At 53.1% G+C, this 23801-nt stretch overlaps 1 protein-coding gene across 5 annotated transcripts in view; it reads right to left on the minus strand.

Moving 5' to 3' along the window:
* AK8 (adenylate kinase 8) overlaps positions 1-23801 on the minus strand; it is a 94693-nt gene that overhangs the window by 57318 nt on the left and 13574 nt on the right. For 4 of the 5 annotated variants that reach the window (XM_015594318.2, XM_015594316.2, XM_025051176.1 and 1 more), the window contains 4 exons: positions 9485-9566; positions 8892-8963; positions 8189-8389; positions 4955-5086 (listed from right to left, as the gene is read on the minus strand). In XM_015594318.2, the coding sequence (XP_015449804.1) occupies positions 4955-5086; positions 8189-8389; positions 8892-8963; positions 9485-9566 (487 nt within the window). The remainder of the gene's footprint in view (positions 1-4954; positions 5087-8188; positions 8390-8891; positions 8964-9484; positions 9567-23801) is intronic. The other variant, XM_015594319.2, reaches the window with a different exon arrangement.

Here is a 23801-nt window from a genome sequence, read left to right on the forward strand (position 1 = left end):
GAAAGATAGTCAAAATGAGTGAACAGATGGAAGAATCTCAGAGAAATGGAAAGTATAAAAAAAGCACCAGAAGGAAACTCTATAACTGGAATATCGACAGTACCCTAAATGGAAAACATCACTGGATGGGCTGCAATCTGTGACTTTGAAGAAAGGAAAATGGCCACAGAAAGTATCCGGAATGAAAGAAAGAGAGAGGTGGGGGAGGGGCCGGAAACCGGGACAGGATCTCAGGGAACTGGAGGGCGACATCGAGCACCTAACACGCGTGTGACGGGAGTTCCAGAAAGAAGAGAGAGAGAAAATAATGGCAGGAGAATTCCAAAATTTGATGAAAAATAGCGATCCATAGATCCAAGAATCTCTGAGACCCAAGAAGAATAAACACAAGGTAAACCACACCTTAATACATCATAGTTAAGTCTCTGAAAACTAAAGATAAAGAGAAAATATTCAAAGCCGCCAGAATGGGGAGAAGCTGCTTTATCTATAGGGAAACGATGATGAAAATTAGCTCTGAGTTCTCATCAGCAGCAATGCAAGCCATAAGGCAATGGAATGACACCTTTAAAGGGAGACGAGAGAAAAAAAAAAAAACCTGTCACGGAGATTTCTATAGGCGGCAAAAACACCCTTCAAGAATGAGGGGGAAATAGAGACATCTGCAGACAGATGAAAGCTCAGGGAATTTGTCACCAGCAGACTTGCACTACAAGAAATGTTAAAGGAAGTTCTTTAGGCTGAAAGAAAATGATAGATGGGAACCTGGATCCACACAAAGGAATGAAGCGTGTTGATATGTGGTTGTATATAAAAGCCTTTCTCCCCCACGTTTCTTGACTTAAAAGAAAGACTACTTACAGCAGAAATGACTGTAATGTACTGTGGAGTTTATAACATGTGTAGAGGTGACATGTGTGACAACGACAGCACAATGGACGGGAGCAAGAAGAACGGGAACGCACTGCTGCACGGACCGCGTGTTCTACGTGGAGAGCTGGAACATTAATTCGAGTAAAGGCTGCATGTTTAATCCCCAGAACAACCGCTGACAAGATAAGGCAGAGACGAAGCTAAAGGAGGCAATGGAGGAACAAAACGGATCACTAAAAATATCTGGCGAATCCACAATTTGGAGGGAAAGGAGGAACAAAGAACAGATAACACGAGAGGAAGACCAAAAACACAGGCGGCAGACTTGAAATCAGCGTATAAAAAATTACTTTAAATGGACACGGACTAAATGCTTCGATTAAAAGGCAGAAAATGTCAGACTGGATTTTTGAAAAAGCAAGACCCAGCTACATGTTGTCTATAAGACATGTACTTAAAATATAAGACACGGATAGTTTAAAAGTTTAAAAGACACACCATACAGACACTGATCATAAGAAAGTGACTATATTAATATTAAAGTAGACTTCAAGAAAATAAGTATTACTAGAGAGGCAGAGGAACATTTCTCAACAATAAAAGGATCAGTTCATCAAGAAGACGTAACAATCCTTAGTGTATATGCACTTAACAACATAGCTTCAAACTACATGGAAGAAAGACCGGCAGAGAAACAGGCAAATCCACGATCAGAGTTGGAGATTTTAACGCAGCTCTCTCAGTAAATGAAATAATAAATAGAAATCATTAAGGACACTATCAAACATCATATCCTAACTAACATTTTACAACACTGTAAACGATGCCAGAATACGTATTCTTTTCAAGTGCACACGGAAGTCACCAACGTAGTCCGTATGCTGGGCCATAAAAAGTATCGATAAATTTCAAAGGATCGAAATCATATAGGGTATGTTCTCTGACCACAACAGAATTATAAGAAATCCGTAACAACAACAAAAAAAATCTGGAAAATTCTCAAATATTTGGAAACCAAGCAACGCATCTCTAAATAATATTTGAGTGAGGCAAGAAACCACGAGGGAGCTTACGAGATATTTTGAACCGCATGGTAAACCAGCGCACGTTAACCCTTTGTGAGATACAGCTAAAGACGTTTCTAGAGGAAAATGAGTAACGTTGAGCGTATGCATCAGCAGAGTATGGTTTAAAACCCGCCTGCGACCGGCACACTCTACAACGTTCTGTAAAGAAGACGCAGCAACAGTCTCACTCCCTTAAAGGTTCGTTCTTACATCAGTCACACGTGGAACTGGGCTGGGATCAGCCCCCCGCTCTTTGCCCATCCCCCACCCCCACCCCCCATTCCCCATCCCAAGCCTGGGCCCTTAAGTTCCTCTCTCTCTCTCTCTCTCTCTCTTTTTTTACATTTGCCCTCTCTGTGTACCCAATATAGTGCACTGCATACAGCAGGCACTCACTGAGGAATATTAATATTTTAATAAAATTTTCCACAGCTGTTTCTAATTAGAAAATTCATGCTCATTGCAAAAAACAAAAAAAATCAGAATTGTATAACATACCACTCTACAGAGATAACCAGCTTGGCGCATGGATGTTCCTTCAGATGTTTTGAACCACATACTAACATACTGTTTTGAACAAAAAACGAAATCGGGCCCTGAACACTGCTGAGTGACTTGCTTTCTGCCCCGCCCCGCCCCATTTCACAATACATCACAGACATGAAGTCACTCCAGAGTTTCTTTCCTACAGCTGCCAAGTACTCCATGGTGCGCGTCTACTGTAAGTAACTTACTTAACTGACCCCCTCACGAACAGAGTTTAGGGTTGCCTTTATTTGTCTCTATGCACCCTTCACATCTCTTACTGCATAAATGAGTGAATGTTTTGTAGCATAAAATCCTAGGAGTGAAATCAGTGGGCCAAAGGATTTGCAGTTAGCATTTTAATCGATAGCGTCCTTCCTGTCAAAGAGTTGTGCCCGTTTATATTCCCGCCAAGCATAAACGGGAGTCTTTCAATAAACCTTATTGGAGTGAACGTTGGGTTGTTTGTTCATTCGCTGGGAGACGTTTTCCCAGGACGGAGAGGTCCTTGGAGTGGAGGTGACAACCCAGCCAGGGCATGTGAGGACCCTGGCTGTGGAGGCAGCAGTTCCCGGAGCTCTGGGTGCAGATGGGCCTCTGCAGACACTCAGGGGACAACGCAGTGCTTGCCTCTGTCGATGGTAGGGCCCCTAAATCGGTTTACTGAAATCTCACGATGTCTTGTATTTATCAAGAACACCTTTGAGAAACGAGAACTTTCGGAGTTAGTCTCCAAACGCTCAATGATTGCAGAGAGCCCCCAAATGCCTATGGCTACAAAGCAAAAACCACGACGAGCTTTTCTATACTCATTTTTGGAAAGATCTAGTCTGGTAATTTCATTTCTTCATGATTGGTGTGTTGAAACAATTTAAATTAAAAAAATTGCTATTCTCGGAGGAGAGCGTCCACATAAAATATGACACAGCGACGACAGTCTCGATAAAGCCGTGCCCCGTATTGAGGTGCTGCTGCTAACTTGCCGACCCTTCCCGTGCCTTGGAGCTTGTCCTCACGGTAACTCTTCCTGTCCCTTCACCTGACAGGAAGCGCACGGACTTAAGGTCCACATGTGACACGTGTGGGCGGAGCTACGAGCAGACAGCTGCTCCTTCTTAACGAAGAAATCGTCTTACACCAAAGCTGGAAATGTACAATGCCCTTACGCGGGAAAATCAAAAGAGCAGAAATTATCCGAATAATGCTTAAAAAAAATAATGCTTAAAAAATAATGCCTAAAAAAAAAAAAAAGCGTCAAGGCAAGCAAAAATATTTTTTATCTTAAAATGTCCAGACTATTTTTTTTTTGTCTTACACCAAAGCTGGAAATGTAAAATGCCCTTAAGCGGGAAAATCAAAAGAGCAGAAATTATCTGAAGAATACGTAAAAAAAAAAAAAAGCGTCAAGGCAAGCAAAAATATTTTTTATCTTAAAATGTCCAGACTATTTTTTTTTATGCTAACCGAATCAGAATACTACTATTTAGTATTTTTAGTAAAATACTAATATTGTTACTATTAGGAATTTTCTAAGCTAATCAAAATAACTGCTCAGTTCTCCGTCTTCTTCTCATGGGTATGATTTTTGTCACTGATTCCTGGCTAGTCTCAGTGGCTTTGGAATCGTACGTTGTAGGGGGCCTAATTGAAAAACATTTTTATTCAAAGCTTGATCCTTCTGGGACGGTATACATATATTTGTGTGTGTGTGTGTGTACATGTATTTGCATGGTGTGCATGTACAACTTGGGAGAACATATATGCATATTTATGCATGTGGGGTACAGATCTTGTGGTTGCTTAGTAAACAAAGTAGAGGTTATTTAGGCTTACGGAGCATGGGGGGCCCTTTAACTCCCTCCAGCGTGCTGTGCCTGCCCCAGCTCCGTCCCCCCTCCCAGCCCTTAACCTTCCTGCAGACAGGCTGGCATCTGAGACCACTCAGACCGCCCTGGGAAAGACCTGGAGAACTGATTTCAATATTTTCTCTCCTCCTGGTAAAATATTTATTGCAACTGTGCCAAGCAAGAAATCTTCCTCTGGTTCAGACACTGTCTGCCTGTAAACACCTAGTTCAGACACTGTCTGCCTGCAAACACGCTGACCTGGGATGGGGAGAAAATGAACAAGCAGCAGGTGGCCTTCTGCAGGAGCTGCGGCCTCAGGACACGGCGGGGGCTGGGTGGAAGCCGCTCTGGTGCAGAGCCCAGGGAGCCACCTCTCCAACGGGTACAAACATGACGCCAAGAAACTGTTCTGCTCTTTGGGCTGCGGACTTGTTTTCACTGGCGATGCTTCTATGGCAATATTCTTCAGGAGGAAAAAGACCTCATCTCTGCGAAGATGGGCTAACTGGAAATTGTTCAGAGCAGAGAGCAAGAAAGAGAAGCGATACTGGTCTCGTTCTCACCGCCCCCATCAAGCAGGAGTGCTTGGGAGGGCAGGCGGCAGGGGAAGGTTCTGGAAGCAGGGCAGCTGCGGGCACTCACCGCTGACGAGGCCGTATTTCTGGGCCAGGAGGGCAGCCTGCAGACGCTTCCCGCTGCCCTTGGGCCCGAGGAGCAGCACCCTCAGGGTGAACGGGGCGTTGGATCGATGGTTAGTCTGGGCGTAGGTCAGAGCTGGAGAGAGAGGATGAGAGGGTGATAAACCGCGCCCCAGAGAAGGGGAGCAGCACGCAGCACCTCTGCCCATCCGCCTCCCGCGGGACCCTAACTCTCCTTCACGGCTGCACGGAGACCCTTGCCGCTCCCTGCGGCTGCTGAGCGGGTACGCCTCAGGCCTGGCGCCCAGGCGGAGGGGCGGCGAGGTGGACGGAAGCCGCCCGGGGCACCGCCCCAGACTCCTCTAGAGCAGTGTGGGCATCCGTGCTCCTCTCCTGGTTGGGGGGAGGTGTATTGAGGGCAGGTCCAGGGACACAGGACACACCACTGGGCGGGCATAGTTCCCATCTGAATGGAGGCCGAGCCTCTAACCTGAAGCTGGGGACCAGACCAGCCTCCTAGTGGCAGGGACAGGCTTTGATACCCACATCAGGCCACGCGGGGGGCCCAGCTTGCGGGGACTTCTAAAGGACTCGGGAACTGACGGAGAATAATCCGCAGCTGCACGCTGGTGACACCGACTTTGCTGTGAGTCTGCAAGGAGGCGGCCAGCAGACAGGTCGCGGGAAAGGGCCAGGCCCGTGCTGTGCCCTGGCACGTGACGAACAGAGGTGGGTCCACGGGGCGGGGCGTCACAGCACTGCGGTGGCCGCACAGTGGGGGCACTGGCTGCCAAAAGCTACTGAACATCAGACCAGGTCACCTCCGACCCGAGCACGGAGTGGGGGGTGGGGGGGTGAGAGCAGGCTGAGGAGGCCGTTAAAAGGCCGCCACTAGGCACCTGACAAGGGGAGCTGCCTGCCGCTGAGGCCGAGGCCGTGCCCGTTCCCCAGCTGCCCACATCTGGGTCTCCCTCTCTAGCCCCCTCTCCTGCCAGGGACCCAGACCATCCAGCAGCCAAGGCCAGTCATGGGTGGCCCTGTGACACCTTCTGCCTTCAGGCAGGTTCCACCCTGGACAAGGGCCGAGCCAACACATGGCCGTCAGGAGCCCGGCCACCCTGAAACTAGTGACAGGTGTGGCAGGATTGGCCACTTTCGCACTCTCGACATTTAGGGCCAGACGGCTCCTTGTCGTGGGGCCTGTTCTGTGCATTGTAGTGTTTGAGCGGCATCTCTGGCCTCTACCCACAAGATGCCAGAGGCACCCTCCCAGGCACGGCAACCTCAAATGTCCCTAGACGTTGACAAATGTCCCCTGTGGGGGGCAAAATCGATTTCGACCCTCAAATCTTTGTAGGGCTTTTTCATGGCAGGGTCAGGAGAGACACCACAAGTGCCCTCTTTTTTAGAGCTAGAGGCAGAAGTGACAGGCGGTCCTCGAGCGCGTGACCATGGCCATCACCGAAAGCGTGCAGTCATTGGTAACTAAACACGCTTCAGGCATTATCTGATTGGCTCAGCCCACAGTCCCACGAGGGCTGTGTCACTCTCGCCCCCGTTTACAGAGAGTCGGCAGGGCTGGGCAACTCTCCCCACCTGCCACCACAGGTGACATTTCCGCCGGTGGCACACCTGGAGGAAGCGATTCGAGCAAGGCCCTCTTTATTCTCAATCGCCATAGTCGGCATATCGGAAGCACACAAATACTACAGGCAAAGCGGCCTGCTTACAAACGACGCTTAATTTACAGTAAATAACAAAGTTAATTAGAAGTAATGATCCCCCAGACAGTCTCGGCATCTAATTATTCTTTTTAAAAATATGTGGTTGCTGGATGCACTGCAGAGAGATTAAAAAAAAAACAACAGAGAGAATTTTGCATTCCAATTTTCAATTTATCTCTCTGCATTATTAATTAATAATAATTAATATATTCAGACACTCACGTTTTTATTTACAATTCCGGGCATGAATTCTTTATGAACGATCATATGAACTTTTAAATTTAATTAAGTAACTTGGAAGTAATTAATGTGTAGATCCAGACTCGTGGCATAAGAGAAATGTTGCGGTTATTTCTCTTCAGAGCGCAGTGTTTGCTGCTAAAGATCCTTCTGAGAGGCAGAATCGCTGGGAAATCATAAGCCACCCATAAGCCTGGCAGTTTTCAAAGCATCAGTTTCTAGACACAGGGCCCCTGACAGAGTTCCCGTGACACCTGAGCAGTTTCTGTGCCATCGCCAGGCTCTGGGTAGAGCAAAGCCGCTCACACAGGTGCACGGGGAGGTGGGGCCAGCCCGGGGGCCCAGAACCGCCTCCCCAGCAAACAAAGCTTCTCTTGAAGAGATTTAAGAGAATGTACAAGGAAAAGCCCAGGTAAACTGCCAAGTGACTTAAACGTCTGGTGGTGTTTTTACTGCGTCATTTACCTGGCATTGCACGAAGGAGATAACCAGCCTCGGAGGCAACGAGACAGCGTCTGGACTTTAAAAATATTCTAATTCAGCTGCTTTGGGGTAGAATTACTGTAACTTTCCCTGGCCTTTGGGGCAGGATGACAAATCATGACAAGAGCAATAATGTCTGCTGTGTATTGAGCCAATTCTCGGCACCAGGCACAGGGCACGCGGCTGTGGGCAGGTGATGTGCAGAATCCCGTGTCGCCCTCACTCGGGCCTGTGGGGAGCCACGATTTTTGCTCCTATTTTAGGGATGGCAAAATCGAGGCCCCGAAGGTTAAGAGAGTTTGCCGAAGACGGCACAGCGGGGTGCGTGGGGCTCAGGTTTGAACACAGGTCACCTGGCTCCAAAGTCTCGAGACTCAACATCCCCCACACACACCTGCCCACTTCAGTCGGTTTTTAAATGGACTCACGACACTTCGGTTATGTTGTAGTTCTGGGGTTTTGCAGTGGCGGTGGGATTTTGTTGCTGTATTTTTAGTGTTCATAAATTTTCTCTTCCTTCTCCGTCACCCTTGGGGCAAAACTTCTTGCTGCCATGTCCCTCCCATGCTGTCCTTCGAGTCTCCTGTCCCCACACCCCTCATTGTCGAATCTGCCAACCACACGGAGCGCAGGACGTCAGCCCAGGGTCTGCCAGAGGGGCGCTCCCAGGTGCCCCACAGGAAACCCGGGCCGTCTATGACTTGACCCCCGGGGTCCCGAGCACATCCGGGGCACTGGCCACTGCTGCATCAAGTAGCACCAGGGGAAAGGTCGAAGGGCGCTGCACTTACCCTGGTAGAAGACGTCCACGCACGGCTGGTCGGCACTGATGACCTTCAGGATTTTGGGGTACGAGGGGAGGACACTGACTATGTTCCTGTGATACGCCATCAGCTTCTGCGCCGTCTCCTGCTCCGAGATGCCTTCTGGCACTATCAGTCGGTTCTGGATTTCAAATTCGGGGGGCCAATCAAAGGTGGTGTGATAAATTTCTGCAGGGACAGAGAGACACGGTTGGAGTCACCCACCCACGGGCCGCCCATCTGGCCGGGGGCGAGTGGTCCTTGGGGCCCGAGCCTGACAGCCAGGGGCATTGACCCGCCCGGGCGGTGCGGTCCGCGGCCTGGCTCTGGACCTGCTCTTACAGCGCTGCTGACGACACCCAGATGGTGGCGGTGCTCAGGGCAACCGTGCCAGGACGCCGACGGGCACCCACCCGAGGCTCCCGCTGCATCCGCACAGCGGTCGCACCACGGTCAGGTGGGTCTCAGTGTTGTCATCCCATGTACAGATGAGAACACGGAGTCTCAGCCACGCTGGGCATCCTGACCCACGCCCCACAGCTGGAGAGCGGCGGAGCCGGCCCCGAAGCCCGTGTCTGCCTGCCGCCGAAGCCGGAGGGCAGAGGGCAGGTGCTCAGCGCGGGGCGAGTGGGGCTCTTGTTAGGGGTCTCAGAGACGCCGTGGGGTGGGGGTGGCGGGGAGGTGGCCGTACCTCCAGTGTGAGGGTCGACTCTCTTCCCCAGGTTTCTCTCGATCAAGACGGTGTCTGGAGCACTGAGCACGACTGGGCAGGAAGGAGAGAAGGAAAAGCAGGCACGCTGGGCATTCGTCCCGGACATTTGGATCCCGTGGACGTGGACGGGTCTCTCGCTGTATGATGACATTAAAACCACCGCCACCTGCCATCCCTGAGGCCTTCTCAGCCCGGAAACACAAGCTCAGCACCAAGGACAGCGCACCCTTGACCATTTCCAGCGCCAGCGATTTTCGCCGTCATAAACAACTCCATGGGGAACATCTTTGTGCAAGATGCTTTTTCCACATTTTAGATTATTTCCTAAAGACAGTTCCTCTCATGTGGGATTCCTGGAACAAGGAACCCCCTGGGTCAAAACAAAACCCCACTTTTCTAAGAATGAGGCCCAAGCGCATTTAGCTCTGAAAAATTCAACTGCACTGTCCTCCGTTTCCCCTGGGGGTTGCCTGGGCTGAGCGTGGGCAGTGGGGAGCTGGACACAGAGCAGGGCGCTTCCTCCGGCCCGGAGACTGTGGCTCTGCAGGGAGGGCCCCACGGGGGGTACTCACTGACGTGTCTGGGGGTGATCCCGAGGGCCTGGATCATCAGAACCTGCTCCCGAGTTTCAGGGATGCCATCCAGGATCCAGCCCTACGCAGAGAGTTTGGAAAGGTGTTCAGCTATATCTATTTCTTGAGATTTTTTGGAATTAATAAAAGAATATAATAGCTTTATAGAAGAACTAGAACTTTTAAGACAAAAGAAATGTTTTCGATAGCCCCATCCCCCAACCTAACAACTAGTCTCAAATTATCCTATTCTCTTCCAAATTTTACGTTTATGATCACGATCATCACATATGCATTTTCTGTCCCGATTTTTTCCATCAGACGTTGCAGCCACCACAGCACGTTTTCACATTGGCACAACTCTTCATTGCCAGCATTTTAATGGCTAAACAATGCCTCACCAAGCGAGCGAGCTATGGCCGCTTAACCACGCCCCATGACTTAACGCATCAGTCGCTAATAGTTTTCACCATCGTGAATCACGCAGGGATGAACATCACCGTGCACAGGGCACTTCCCACAGATGGAGTTGTTTATTTCCTAAAGGCAGTTTCTCAGGTATGGAGCTCCTCGGACAAGGAACCGCCAAGGTCAAAACAAAACCCCGCTGTTCTCAAGAACAAGCCCTGACTCAGCAGTAAGAGATCTGAGTTCAAGTGTCTGTTCTGGGGTGAACTTGTTACAGGGCTGACATCCCTCAGGCCTCAGCCCCTTCTGGGGACAGCTTGGGAACTGGCTTAGAAGACTTGTTTTTTAACTCTTTGAGTCTGATTGTGAAAGTAATACACGATCTTTGTACACCATGCGGAAAACACTGAAAAGTTTAAATAATGAAGCAAGTCGAAATACTGATGCATGTCGCTCATGACACCACCGACCCAAACTAGCCACCATTAACATGTTGGTGATCTTCCAGGCTTTGCATGCAGACATCTCTTTTCCTGGAGAAAAAAGGAATATACCATACACAATATTTCGTACAGTCTGTTTTTTTCCTATAGCAAAAACATTTCATGAACATTTGTCTCATGTCTGCTCCTCTCCTGGAAATTTTCACAGCTGCCTGGCACTGTGTGAATTGGCCTGCCAAATGTTAACAAACCCCATATTGTTTCTTATTTAGTTTCACTCCAGTTTTTCACTATTATTTTAAAAAACATGCTATACGTACATCTCAACACACACAGAATATCCATCCTCAAGACAAACTTCTGAAAGCTGATACCTTCTTTTAGACTTTTGCTATAATTTGCCACATCGCTACAATTTGCCACATCACTGCAAAACTGCCCGGCTGCTTCACCAACCCAACCCGTTTTGTTTCTGCATCTCCGTCAACATCAGGCATTACCTTGGGGAAAAATCTGTCCGTTAAAACAGATTAGCGCATTGCTGCTGTAATTTACATTTCTTTGATCGTTAATGAGATTTGAGCTTTCTTTTCCATATGTTTATTGGCTATTTGAATTTTTTTCTTTTTCAAAACGTCTATTCATGCCATCCCTTCACTATCCCCTCGGGGTCTCATCCTTTTATTTATTTACAAGAACTCTTTACATATTAAAAACGTTAACCCATTTTGGCAGACACTACCACAGACCCTTTGAGGCAGACAATGCTGCCGATATCTTCTGCAGTCTGTCTTTGCCTTTTAATTTTATATATGGTGCTGTTTTGAACACAGGTGTTCAAAACACCTGTTTTTCGACCAAATCAATCAGCATTTTCCTCTTGGATTCTGGCGTCGCGTGGATGTGCAAAAGAGCCTTTCCCACTGCAAAAGCTGATCAATATTCACCTGCACTCAAATCGTGTTCGCTTAAGGTTTTGATCTTTACGTTTAAATATTTAATGGAGCCACATTTTATTCTGAAAATGATGTGAGGCTGTGACCTAATTTGTTTCCTTGAGGCTCGCTGACTATCCCGACCTCACCTAGGAAACAGCTTCTGCATTCCCCTCTGAATAGCACCTTTAATCACAGTCTAAATGCTGATCTGCTGTTGGCTCTGGCCTCTTTCTGCCTGTAGACTCTTAGATCATCCTTGGCCCATTGTAATCACTGTTATTTTGTAATTTATTGTTACATCTAGTGGGACGGGCTCCCTTCTTTGTCTTTATTTTTTAAATTGGTCTTCCGGGTAGGCTGCAAAAACGTTTTGTCAAGTTCCGAAATAGAAATCCTATTAGGATTTTTGGAATAACATTAAATATATAGATTAATTTATGAAACTTGGACATTTTTACAATATCAAGTCAACGCCTTATCTTCTCATTTGCTTATTTTTTATGTCCCTCAGCAATGTGTATACGAAACAATTTCTAAAGTCCTTTCAAGTCTCGTGAGTCAAGTTACACACCGTTTAATGCTTTCAACCTGATATCTGGATAAATTAAGTACCGTGAGCTTTGAAATTGTGCAAGAAAGCCACACACCCCTTCAGGCCTCCTGCTGCAGAGAGGGAGTATCTGGTGGAGGCCGAGGTTTTGACACTGGCTCTTGGAAGGGGACACCCCCTCGCCGCAGACCCCTCCCCCTTGGTCATTATGGCAACTTGGCTGCTTTAAGGTCAGAGGATGGACCGATAGGGGTGAACTCAGACTCAAGGTCACTCATAACCCATAACATCTGATTTACAAACACCCTGTGGGTGAGGACAAGAAATGTCTCTCTCAAAAAAACAAACAAAATAAGAGCCTGTATTTCTTCAACATTAAAATATTTAGGTTCCGACAGCCTCAACTGACAGCTAAAAAAAAAAAAAAAAATAGAGCTAAACAAATTTACAGAGTAAAGAGTGTCGGAAAAATCGGGCCCCACTTTCATTAAGTTCTTAAATGATGCAGGAAAACGCGCAGCTACGGAACCCCTGGTTCTAAACTAACGAGCAGAAGAGCAAGAAAAAGGAAATTTAACAGCCTTTTGCTCCCTCAAGTCCTTGTTATAGCCCAGCCAGGCGCTGGGCTGCGGCTCTTAAAAGGAGCGTCTGTGGAGGTGAGTGCCGCCCAGGAGCCAGGGACGTGCCGCCCGGGGGCCCCGCGCCCGTGCTCCTCTGAACTCAGAGATGCTCAGACCCCTCGTCTTCCCTGGTTGCAGGGGAGGGGGCTGGGCGCCCAGCGATTGCTTCTTCTCGGACAAGGCTGGTGCTGGTGTGTCGAGTCGCCTTTTGATCATGGAGGAAGGCTGGAACCAGGCCTCGCTCGGCACTGAGCAAGACCCGGCTTTTAATCCACACTGCCAAGCAGTCATTATCCCCTCGCCCGTGAGCCTGCAGCTGGTGTCAGGATGTGGCCGGAAGCTCTGAGAACTATTCGGGGAACAGCGCCCACTGACTTCTCACTGGAGGAAGTGGGCCTTCCAATTACCCAGCAAGCGCGGCCAATGAGGCGCGCTTCCCTAATTAGCCCGGCCTCACTGGTGCGAATGCGAAATTTAAAGAAGGTGTGTGGCCGGGGAGTAGCTCTGCAGTGACTTCCAGGCCACCAGCTCTCCACTCCGCTCTTCGCAACTCGGAGGGATGGTCCGATCACCCAGGTTCCCGAGAGACCACTGAGGGCAGCCCCACACTCTATGGAGGAGGCAGCCATGGAGCCCCTTCATCACCGTGCTGGCCCGACTAGGCCCACCACGTCCACCTGGAAAGCAGGGGCACAGAGACCCAGGCCTCTGCACCAGGAAGTGTGGGTCTTGGGGTGTCCTCCAAATGGGAGCCTCAGGCTTGGCGCTCGGGGTCTCTCCCGAAGCTCCTGCGTTGACAGCGGCTCTGTGCACCTGCCCAGCTGCAAACGGACTGCACTTGCAGGGGAAACAGCGATTCTGGCTGAGGGCAAGTTCATGGCTGCAGTGTCTGGCAAAGCACGAAGTCATAAATCAGTAAGTAGCATCCAGCCCCTGCCCCCGACGGGCCCTCGCCCCCGTGAGGGTCGCCGTGAGGAGGGTCAGACTTCCAGGAGTGGCCGGTGCGGAGGTATCAGTCAATCCCTAATTAGAATACATTATCCATCTTGCTGACACTCCGGCGAAACGTCTGCTCCGCTCTGAAGCTGCAGCTTTGTTCCGAGCAGGTTAATTGCTATTCCGGTGCCGCCGCTCGCCATACCCCCGTGGCTGGGCTCTGTTTTATCACACATCAAAAAGGCCGTATGCTCAGGGCGCCCCGCGCACCAGCGCGGAGCCGGAGGTCTGCACAGCTGCGAGGGGTACGTATCACAGGAGGGACAAGCTCCGAGCAGATGTCACAGATGAGAAAAAAGGGAAGAAAAGCAGCCAGCCGGCCCCGGGAACTTGGCGAGGCCCGGCAGAGTGCGGCTCCCCGCGAACATGGCCCGTCCAGCCTGCCTGGCTGATTTAAAGCGCAGTCAGCGGTTTCCCCGGCCGGACTCTGGCCCCCAGGGCCTCTGCCTTCCTGACACGTTGTCCCTCCTCTCCCTCCCCTCCTCCAAGGACCAGGGCGGGGCGCTGCCCGGGTCTTCCCACAGGACGCCGGATCCAGCTCCTGGCTCCAAACCACGAAGCCTCCTCCAGAGGCGTCCCAGAGCCGAAAGCCGGTTCCTCACAGTCCCAAGGAGGCCGTCTGAGGCCAAGGGCTTGAATTCCATAAATCAGACTCACTCGGCTCAGAGTCAGAACTGGGGGGAGCATCACGAGGTGCATGTGGACCCGCCACCACCCCCTTTTGTCCTAATGAAATATTACGCGGTTTCCCAACATACAGAATGGGGCGGAAGGGAGAGATTTTACCAGCCAGAAAAGAAATGCATCTTAAAAGACGGAGTTTGGGACACCGGTGCGCTCCGGAGGCAATGGGCAAGGACGCGGGCTGCGGCTGGTCGTCCCCTGTGCCTGCAGGGGCCGGTCCCAGGACCCCCCGACCCCGGACCCGCCGGCGCTCCAGTCCCTTCTGTAGAATGGCGTGGGACAGCGCACGCAGTCCACGGTTCCCAGCCACAGACCGAAAGCACTGTTTTCGATCCGCAGTTGGTTGACTCCACGGATGCGAAACCCACGGGTATGGAAGGCTGTGTATTCATTATAAAAAATCCTCGTAGAAGTGGACCCGTGCTGTCGAAACCGTGCAGTTCAAGGGCCGACCGTATACTGACGAACACTGAGAAGGCGACGTCAAGTTGCCCTAGCGCCGGTTCTTTGGTTTATTCCAAAGCGTGACCATCTTGGCCAGCCCCGCCCTCTCGGGGGGCCCTCCACACGCAACTCATCCGAAAGATGAGCCGCACGAATTTTTATTTCAAAGTTTAATCTGGAACAATACGCCACACCTGCTGGCCCTCCTGGCCTCGCTCGAGTGAGAATGCGGTGGGACCGTCACCCCGGAACCGGCTCCTAGACGCCGGCTCTGCCGCCCACCGAGGCGGGCCCTGCGCTTGCCTGGCCTTTTCTGTGCACAGACCAACGATGCGCCTGCTCAGACAAGGCTGAAATGCACACGAGTGATTTTTCTAAACGACAGACAGCGTCGAGTTCTGCCCTTGCTAATCAGTGACACGTGTGACGTTTTTATACAAACGTGCGGATCCAGGAAAATCTATACTCCTGGGTCTGCAGGCTAAAGCCAGTGAGCTCCAGGGTGATGAAATTGGGTAATGCACAGGTGTGAGAGTTCAAGAGGCTTTTAAAGAATTCCCAGGCAGCACGCTAAAAGGTATTTCCAAGTCAAATTCACATCGAATGTCTGCGGTGGCTCCTGAAGCCACTCCGCGGAGGAAGACACAGTTGGAAGACCACACTGTTCTGTCCCCAGATAGACCGGTGCCACCCCAGCTTCGAGCTCGGGAGGACACCGAGGTGACCCACCGCAGAGAGAACTCGCTTTGCGGTTCACACCTAGTTCCCAGGTTCAGGCACAGCGGGGGCTCTGCTTGAAGGTGAAAGTCACAGCTAACCCGATGGCATCCGTGAACGACATTTCAGAGCAAGTCCGAGGCGCAGACCCACCTCTCAGAAACAAGACTAGCCCTTTAGGGAGTCAGATTATCGCGGGGGTGCAAGCGGGGACTTCGAAAGCAGCCTGTGACACTGCCAGCTGTGTGACTTTCAACCAGTCGCCTCAGTCTCTCTGGGCCGTGTCCTTGTTATCTGCCAAGTGGGGACAATAATAACAATGGCAAAGGGACGAACGCCAGGACGAGTGGAGGGCCCGGCCGGAAAGAGGCGGCCGGGCAGCGTCAGCCCGTGTTGTGGTTATGGCGGAGTCTGAGGAGGGGGAGCTGCCCTCTCGTCCTCTGCCTGCAGGAAGGAGCCCGACCTCAGCGAGCAGAGCTGCTAAGGAGTGGATGTACAACGGCAGCCTCCGGGGAGGAGGTGCGGGCACCCCGGGCACGGCGGAGGCCAGCTTTACAACCAAAGGCGCCCTGGGTGGGCGCGTCTCCACCGACTGTGCCGGGAGCCAGCCTAGCCAGAAGGCGGCTACCGCGGATCCGCTCCTGCCCCGGGCCCTCCGAGGGAACCACGGCCAGTAGGCGTCCGGTCCGGCACGTGGGGAGAAGACGGTTGTGCAGGCCCCGGACCCCGGCAGTCATCCGGGCCCCCATAGCATCCCCGATTCCTCGGGGCGTTTACCCACCGCTGTGCGCGGTGCTTCCACGCTGGGAAGGTCAGAGCGTCCACACTGGCTTTGGGGCTTGTCCAGTGGAAAGCACGGGCAGGGGGTGAGGGGGTGAACTGTCACTGGTTCACTTAGCTGACCGCCCCCAGGTCTGGCTTACCCGACTCTTCCCCCAACTGGCGGCTCGACGGAGCCAGGCAGGGAACGTCACCTGCAAACGTCATGGAAAAGCCCAGAGCGACGACAGCGTGCCCGACCGGAAGCAGGCTCCCCAGACGCCGGTCCCCCGCTCTTTCCTAAAGACGACTGCAGAGGAAGGGCATGTGCACACCCGCGAGACGTCAAAAGGCCGATGCACAAAGGGGTGACTACTAAGCTGTCAGTTCAGGCCCCCAAGAGGTGGGTGACACTCTGGGCCGAGGGACGCTCTGGGCCACACCTTCACCAGGAGCAGCTCACCCTCCTCCATGTCCTCCCTTGGGGTGCAGGCCACACCTTGGCCACGTTCTCCACTGTATGGCTGTCTCCAGTGTGACCGGATGTGACCGGATCGCTTCCATGAGAAAACACACTCCCTCCTTCACTCCCCCTCCCCGTCAGAACAGCCTCAGCTCCAGCTCAGTTCCTTGGGGAGGCGGGACCACCTTCCTGTCTTCCTGAGCTCACCCTCAGGTGCCGCTTCCGCTTCCGGAGACCACACCCCATCCATGGCTCCGGGGAAAATTCAGCCTAAACAGCTTTGCAAAGGAAACTGAGAACGCATCCGTCTAGAAACCAGTGAATTCCAGTGAATTCCACGTCTCAGTAAACAAAAGGCATTCCAGTAAAATGCACTTGGCTCTTGTATTCTTTATTTATAATCAGTATTACAGGTCGTCAGATTATTTACATTTAAAATCGGGGTTGTGAATACATTACAGATTATAGCTACAAGTCATCTGCCTGTTTCCACGATCCTTTCAAACCCTACTGACGGATGGTATCGAGCCAGGAGGGGCCCCTGGTCCCCCTCGTCAGCGGTGTGACCATCTCATCGCAGAACAGGAACAACGCCGATAGTGCCCACACTCGACAGTGTTTCGGACGAGCAGCGATGGCCGTGAGGTGCAGGTGCCGGGGAGACAGTGGCAGCTTGCGGTTTCTGCTGGCACACGTCACGCTTCCACAGCTGGCAGCTCAGCGAAAACGCACACAACGCTGGAGCTCAGGAATGGGGGTGAGGAGCTGCTGCCCCCTGCTCGGTCCCCAAAGGGGCCAGCCCTCAGGGGCCAGGCCTCTGCCCCCGTCTCTGAGTCGGCACTCAACCCGCCAAGGGTGACTGGGAGGGTGGCTATGAGTCCAGTCTCATGTCCACATCGCTGCGCCTCCCCAGGGCCCGCTGCTGCTCCAAAGTCCACCGACAGCTGCTCAGGCATCAGCCTGTCCTGCATTTCGGTCATGTGATTTTCCTCCCGGACTGCAGTGAGGGGGCGGTCAGACGCATCACGAGATTCCACCACCCACAGAGCACACGGGGCACTGCAACTCAGCACGCAGACGGGGGGCCACACATGCCATTAACACCCACTGGCCAGCTGACCAGCCACGGCCTTGACTGCAGGGCTGGGAACACGCACGAGCGTGGACTCACTGGACCCCGCTCTGCACTGAGCCAGGCCCTGAGGCCCCTGCCTCCCGGTGATGCAGCCGCAAGTCTCGGTGGGGGTCAGACTGCCCTCCGGTGCCTGCAATCCTAACTGCATCTGTACTAGAGGAACACACAGCCCCGGGCCCCAGCAGAGCTGTTGATCAATAAACCGCCCTCCTCGGAGGATGCAAGTGACATCTATAAACCCGTGAGTGTCAAAACAATGGCGAGCAAGTCCCGTGTCGCTCCTGTCAGCGGACGAGAGCCGGGTGATTAATGCCAGCACATGACACCACAAGGAGAGACAAAACAAACAGCGAACAGCAGCCTCGACCCGCGGGCTCCGCCGCCCGCTCCGCATCCCCACTATAAAACAGACTCACGTCACGCGCAGGGACCGCAAATCTGCAGCCAGAAAGGAAAAGAAAACAGACTCCAGGAAGCTGCCCAGTAAATTTTAAAGTTCGGTTCCACGGTCTAAATTATACTACGTCATCTCCCTCCATATCGTGATAACCGAACGTCCCCGTGATAGCAAAAGAGATCGAAGAGAAGTAAGTCGACCCGTGAACGCAGAGTACGAGTCTGCATTGTACATACAACGAGGGAGCCCCCCCCCACGCTGTTAGCTGGGGGTTGGGACACCACCCTGCCACCCGCGGGCCTCGGACCTCCTGCCTGCCTCTAGGGACTTGGGCCGTGCTCAGAGTCCAGCACTTTCGATGACACGGCCTTTCTCCAGCTGCAGGAGGGAGACTGTGGAGCTGGCCATCTGCACCTGGATTCCGGGAAGGTGCACTTCTGTTTTGGGAAACGCAGGCCTCCTCCCGGGTGCTGGCCGAGGGTTTCCGGCGCCGTGGCTGCTGGTCCGTACAGCAGAGAAACGCAAGGCTCACGCTACCTGCATCGCCAGCCGCCGCCCCCGGAAACCAGCCCTCCGTGTGCTCGTCTGTCCTGCTTTTCCCCTGCTCGACCTAGAACAGTCCCTGGTGCACGGGAGGTGCCCATCAGTCCTAGCTGTCGAGGCCGCACGGGACAGCTGTGAGGATTCGATCAGAAAGCGCATCCGAGCTGACGCGGCGTCTGGCACACATCACGGGCTACTAGACGCCCGCTAACCAGCGGTCCCATCTCTGCCCCCACGGACCGGTGCTGCTCTCCGCCACCCGCGGCCCGGCTTTGCTCCGGCCTCGGTCTCGTCTCTCCGTCTTCACTCTCACAAGGTCGCAGGCCCGATGAACCGTGGGGCGGTCCTAGTGTTTGAACCCACTGACGCGGAGGTCGTCTGCCTTCCACCTGACGAACCCCGCGTCCCCGAGGCCAGGTTCCGCTTCTCGCCCCTTTGCTTTAGGCGCGGCCGTTAGGGAGACTTCTCGACCGGGTGCTGGGGACGGGAGGAGACGTTCAGAACGCGCAACCTGAACGTGAACTAGGGTGGCGTCCTCCGCAGCCTTCTGCTTGGGACACTGGGTGGAGGGAATACGCTGAGACGCAGCGGGTCTGGTTTTAGTCAAAGTGTGGCTTTTACTCGGGGTGGTGGTGGGGGGGGGCGCTCTGAGCATCACAGTTCGGGAAGCAGGAAGGAGAGCTCCTGCAGCGGGATGTCGAGGGGGGTGCGCACTCCCTGCTGAGCGCCAGGGAAGGGGCCCCTGCCGACCGCCCAGCCCAGCCTTCAAAGGGAAGAAGAGCAGGAAGCTCCAGCCGGCCTAGGGCTGCCCGAGGTCAGGGGGCCTCCCTGAGGAAGGGGCCTGAACCTGCGACTGGGGAATGAGGGGCAGCTGTCCAGCTGCAGGCCAGGTCTCTTAGGGAGTGAAAGGAGCTGGCGTGTCTGTCTTTCACTGCTGCGTAAGGAACAGTCACACTCTTAGTGGCTTCAAACCACACATCTGTGACTTCGGCTTCTATGCAGCAGAAGTCTGAGCACCACTTACTTAGCTCGGGCATCTGCCCAGGGTCTCACGGGGCAGCCATCATGGGGTCAGCGGAGCTGCGTTCCCATCTGGAGGCCTGACTGAGGGAGAACTATGTGTAAGTCCCATCAGGTCGGGCAGGGCTCACATGGCTGGGGGCACTGGCTTCTTGCTGGCCGGAGGGAGGCTGGGGGCTGCCCTCGGTCCCATGGGCTGCCCACGCGGGCTTCTCCGACATGGCAGCTTACTTCTCGAGCCAGAAAAGAGAAGCTCTCGCTGGTCTGCTAAGGTGGAGTCTTAGACAATGCAATGTCTTCAGGGGCGTGAGGCCTCATCCCCTTCCCCCTAACCTGCTGGTCCTGCCCGCCCCCCCACTCTAGGGGAGGGGATGACACAAGGCGTGGACACCAGGAGGAGGGGGAGCACTGGGGACCCCTTGCAGCCTGGCCACCACGGTGTGCACAGGCGTCGAGTGGGGCAGGCGCCGGCTCCGCTGGAGGAGGTCGGGAAGGCAGGGGTCCCGGGCACGGAGGGGAGAGGCGGCGGGCTGGGCTGGGCTGGGCTGGCTGCAGGACGGATGGCAAGCAGCGAAGGTTCTGAGCAGTGGAGGGGATGCGACATTTGCTTTAAAAAGACAAATGCTTCTCTACGTCCAAAATGGTCTTCAGAAGGAAGTTCTTTCGAGCGAGTGTTGACATCAGCAGCCTCGGGGGACGGGAACCGGGTAGTTGGGGGACAGGCGTCCAAGGGGGACCTGGGCACTTTTTGAATTCTGACCTGCGAGAATGTACTGCAGTCATGGAAGAAATTCGCTCGTTTTTAAGTGGTTGCTCCGGCGGCGATGCGAACACGGGACTGGGAAGAACAGAGGGCGGCCGCGGGGAGGCGGGGCCGAGGGAGGGGAAGGTCCTCAGAAATGCAAACATCGGAGAGCAGACGGGAAGTCAGGGCGTCCGTGGCGTCGAGCCTCTCCCGAGTTTCCTGGACTCGCTGCCTGATTTCCTAGCTTCCCTTTGCCCGCGAGACGTGGTCTGAGAACCAGCTCTCCCGGGCTTCAAGGACCTGGCGGTCCCTAGGAAAGGCCGCTGGGTCCCCAACAGGTGGGGCCCTCCCGCTTTTGGTTGGTCCAATATAAAGCACTAATTTCGCTCTCTCTAATGCATTTGACGGTCACTTCAAAGAAATTCTTCAAAGGGATTGCTTTACGCCAAAAAAGAAAAAAAAAAAACGCCCAGCATTAACTGCAGAATCCTGATGGGTTATGATTGCATTATTTTTCCCTGAACACGATCCCCTGCATCCTGTTTGTGCTCTAAATTACCAATTCTAGTCCCTGTGTAACTAAATAATAATAATTTCCATATAAATGAATATGCATATGTGTCATTTTTCTCCCTAAAAGCGAGAGAGCCTGTTTATTCTGGATGAGGGTTTGTTTTGTTTCTGAACAACCAAAGCACATAATTAGGAGCTTCACCTCTACTCTTGAAATCCTGTCTCCACCGGGAAGAGATGAAAAAGGTACTGGATGCCCCTTGAAGCGCGGGAGAAATCTTAAAACAAATTAAAGGACATATTTCTTGACTTGGCAGGTAACTGTGGCTCAGAAACGATGAGGGTCAGAACTGGAGGGCCGGAGGGGCCTCGGGGCTCACGTCCCCCCCCACCATTTCACAGAGGGAGGATGGCGGCCTCAGGGTGGGGAGGAGGAGGGCCCGCCCCAGGGACTGCCCAGAAGCACGACGCCCTGTGTGCCACGCGGTTCCGGGGCTGACTGCGGGGCCTTGAGCGAGACCGTGATCCCTAGAATGGGATGACGACAGTCCCGCCTCCCCTGGGCTGTCGCGATGGATAAATGAGATCTGGGATGCGGCCCCGCCCTCAGCGCCCAGCCAAGGGTCACCGTCCACAGCGTAATAATCACAGCCTCTGTGCACAGCACACCTGCAGTGTGGCCCGGGGCAGAGAGGGCCAGACGAGCGGTCCAGGTCACCCACCATCAGTTTGGTATTTCGTCATGATCAAAATAATAATAATAATAATGATGAATGTCATTCTAAACATCAATATGAACGGTATTAATTCAACAAATAGTATTAATTATAATGTACAACATAGTCACAGAGCACAATGAAATAATGTCCCTCGTAAGTAATTAATAACACTAATAAGAAACGTTACTGCCATTTCGATGATGGTGGCAGCTGTTGGCAAGCCCTTGGGACGCCTGGTCTCACACCTCGTCTCCCTGCAGATGTGCTGTGCAGAGCGCTGTGCAGACCAAGCTTTTAGAGAAACTCGAGAAAGGTCTTAGATGTCAGCGCGTGTTTGAGAGACGGCTAGATCTCTACGGGTAAGTGTAGGGTGTCCGCCAGCTCCCGTGAACGATTTGAGGCCAGAGGAGAAGACTCTGCTCAAATCGGGTTTGAAACGCAGACCGCAGCTCGTCTCCCGTGTCTGGATTCGCACGCGCATGGCTGCGGGCCACGCGGAGCCCGCCGCCGAGAACGGCTGCACCTTCCCACTGCCCTGGAGCGATGCTCGGGTATCTTTCCAGGCCTGCGCCTCTCGATCCATTTTTAAGCAAGTGTGTGTGTGTGTGTGTGTGTGCGCGCGTGCGCGTGCATGCGTGCGCGTGTGTGCGTGCGTGTCTGTTTTTTAAAAAGCACACAAGTTCTGGTTCTGGGCAAGACAAAGCGCACCATCGCACCCTGTGGCTCCCGCTGGAAGCAACTAGGGCCCGCGGACGGAGTCACAGAAAAGCTATTTGAGGACTCAGAAAAGTCTGTAGTAGAAGGTGAACTGGGGAAAAGACCAGAATTCATAACAGCAGGAAATTGGTATTCCCCAGCCTGGCCTTCGGGCAGCCTGAAAACTGAGATGGGCGGTAGGTGGGGACAGTGAGTGGGCCATGGCAGCCTCCTCTTTCTGGCTGGGCAGTAGGAAGGGGGACTCCAAGACTCACGGTGATTCCTTACACTCCAGCCCCAGGCAATCCTGCTGGCAGTAGCAGCGACAAAGGGGGCCTGAAACTTTAAGGGAGCTGGGGACCCTTCCTCTCCAGTCCCAAGAGAATGAAACGAAGCCCCGTTACTGTCCCCTCTCACCGTCCGGTCTCCGTCACTTGGCTCCGGTTGCAGGCGCAGTCACGGGGAGCCAGCGGCAGAGCCGAGTAAATAAAGTCCCAGCTTCCTGGCCAGAGACCACAAAGAGGAGCCCCAGGGAACCGGAAGTCACCAGGCAGCTGGCAGAGGGGTGCTCAGGAAAGCAGGCCAGTGAAGCTGCTCATGGACTGGCGGGCTCACCTCCAAGCTGTGTACGGGTGAGTCTGCCCTCGGCAGCCTTCCAAAGACCCCGAGACATGAACTACAGCACAGCCGCTGCCCAGGCCCCTGAGTGGCACGCACGGCACAGAGCTGGAGAGCACTGTGTGGCACCGCAAAAGCTTTGACACCAAGACCACAACCCAGAGACGCTGCTTGGGACTTGCAGCCTGAGCCCAACTGAATCAATTATGTGCTAAGGCCAAAATGTCAACATGCGCCACAGAACTCAAACAAGGCCCAGAGTCTCGCAGCAATATTTAAAACATCCAGGATACAAAGCTACCCAGCATAGGGAGAGCCGGAAACATCTCAGCCCACGTGGGACGAGATGTCAGACGTCACCTCCACCATGACCCGGAGACTGGAAAGGCCAGAGCAGACTCTGAAGCAGCTGTTATTAAACAACAACAAAGGTCCACCGGGTACAGGTGACCCTTGAATGATGCGGGGTTGGGGGCACCGACCTCCCGCACAACTGAAAATCGTGCGTGATTACAGTCGGCGGCTCGCACACCCCGATTCCCAGCCGCGGAAATGACCCTGGAAGGACACAGGTTTGGACTGCGCGGGTCACTGGGAAACATCCTCACGTAAGGGGCCCCGTGTTCTTCCAGGGTCAGCTATAAGTGAACGGGAAATGGAAAGTCTCGGCAAAGAAAGAGAAGACAGAAAGCAGGACCGAGTGGAATTTTTAGAACCGAAAAATACAATCACCAAAATCTAAAGCTCACTGCGCGGGTTTAGCAGGAGAAGGGAGATGAGGCAGGAAAGATTCAACGAGCCCGCAGAGAATTCAAACAAATTGTCAAATCTCATCACCAGAGAGTAGAAAGGGAAAGGACGTCAGGGACCTGGCGGGGAACAGCAGAAGCTCTGACATTCCTGTCACTG

This window comes from Pteropus alecto, unplaced genomic scaffold (assembly GCF_000325575.1).
Source record: "Pteropus alecto unplaced genomic scaffold, ASM32557v1 scaffold67, whole genome shotgun sequence".
NCBI lineage: Eukaryota > Metazoa > Chordata > Mammalia > Chiroptera > Pteropodidae > Pteropus > Pteropus alecto.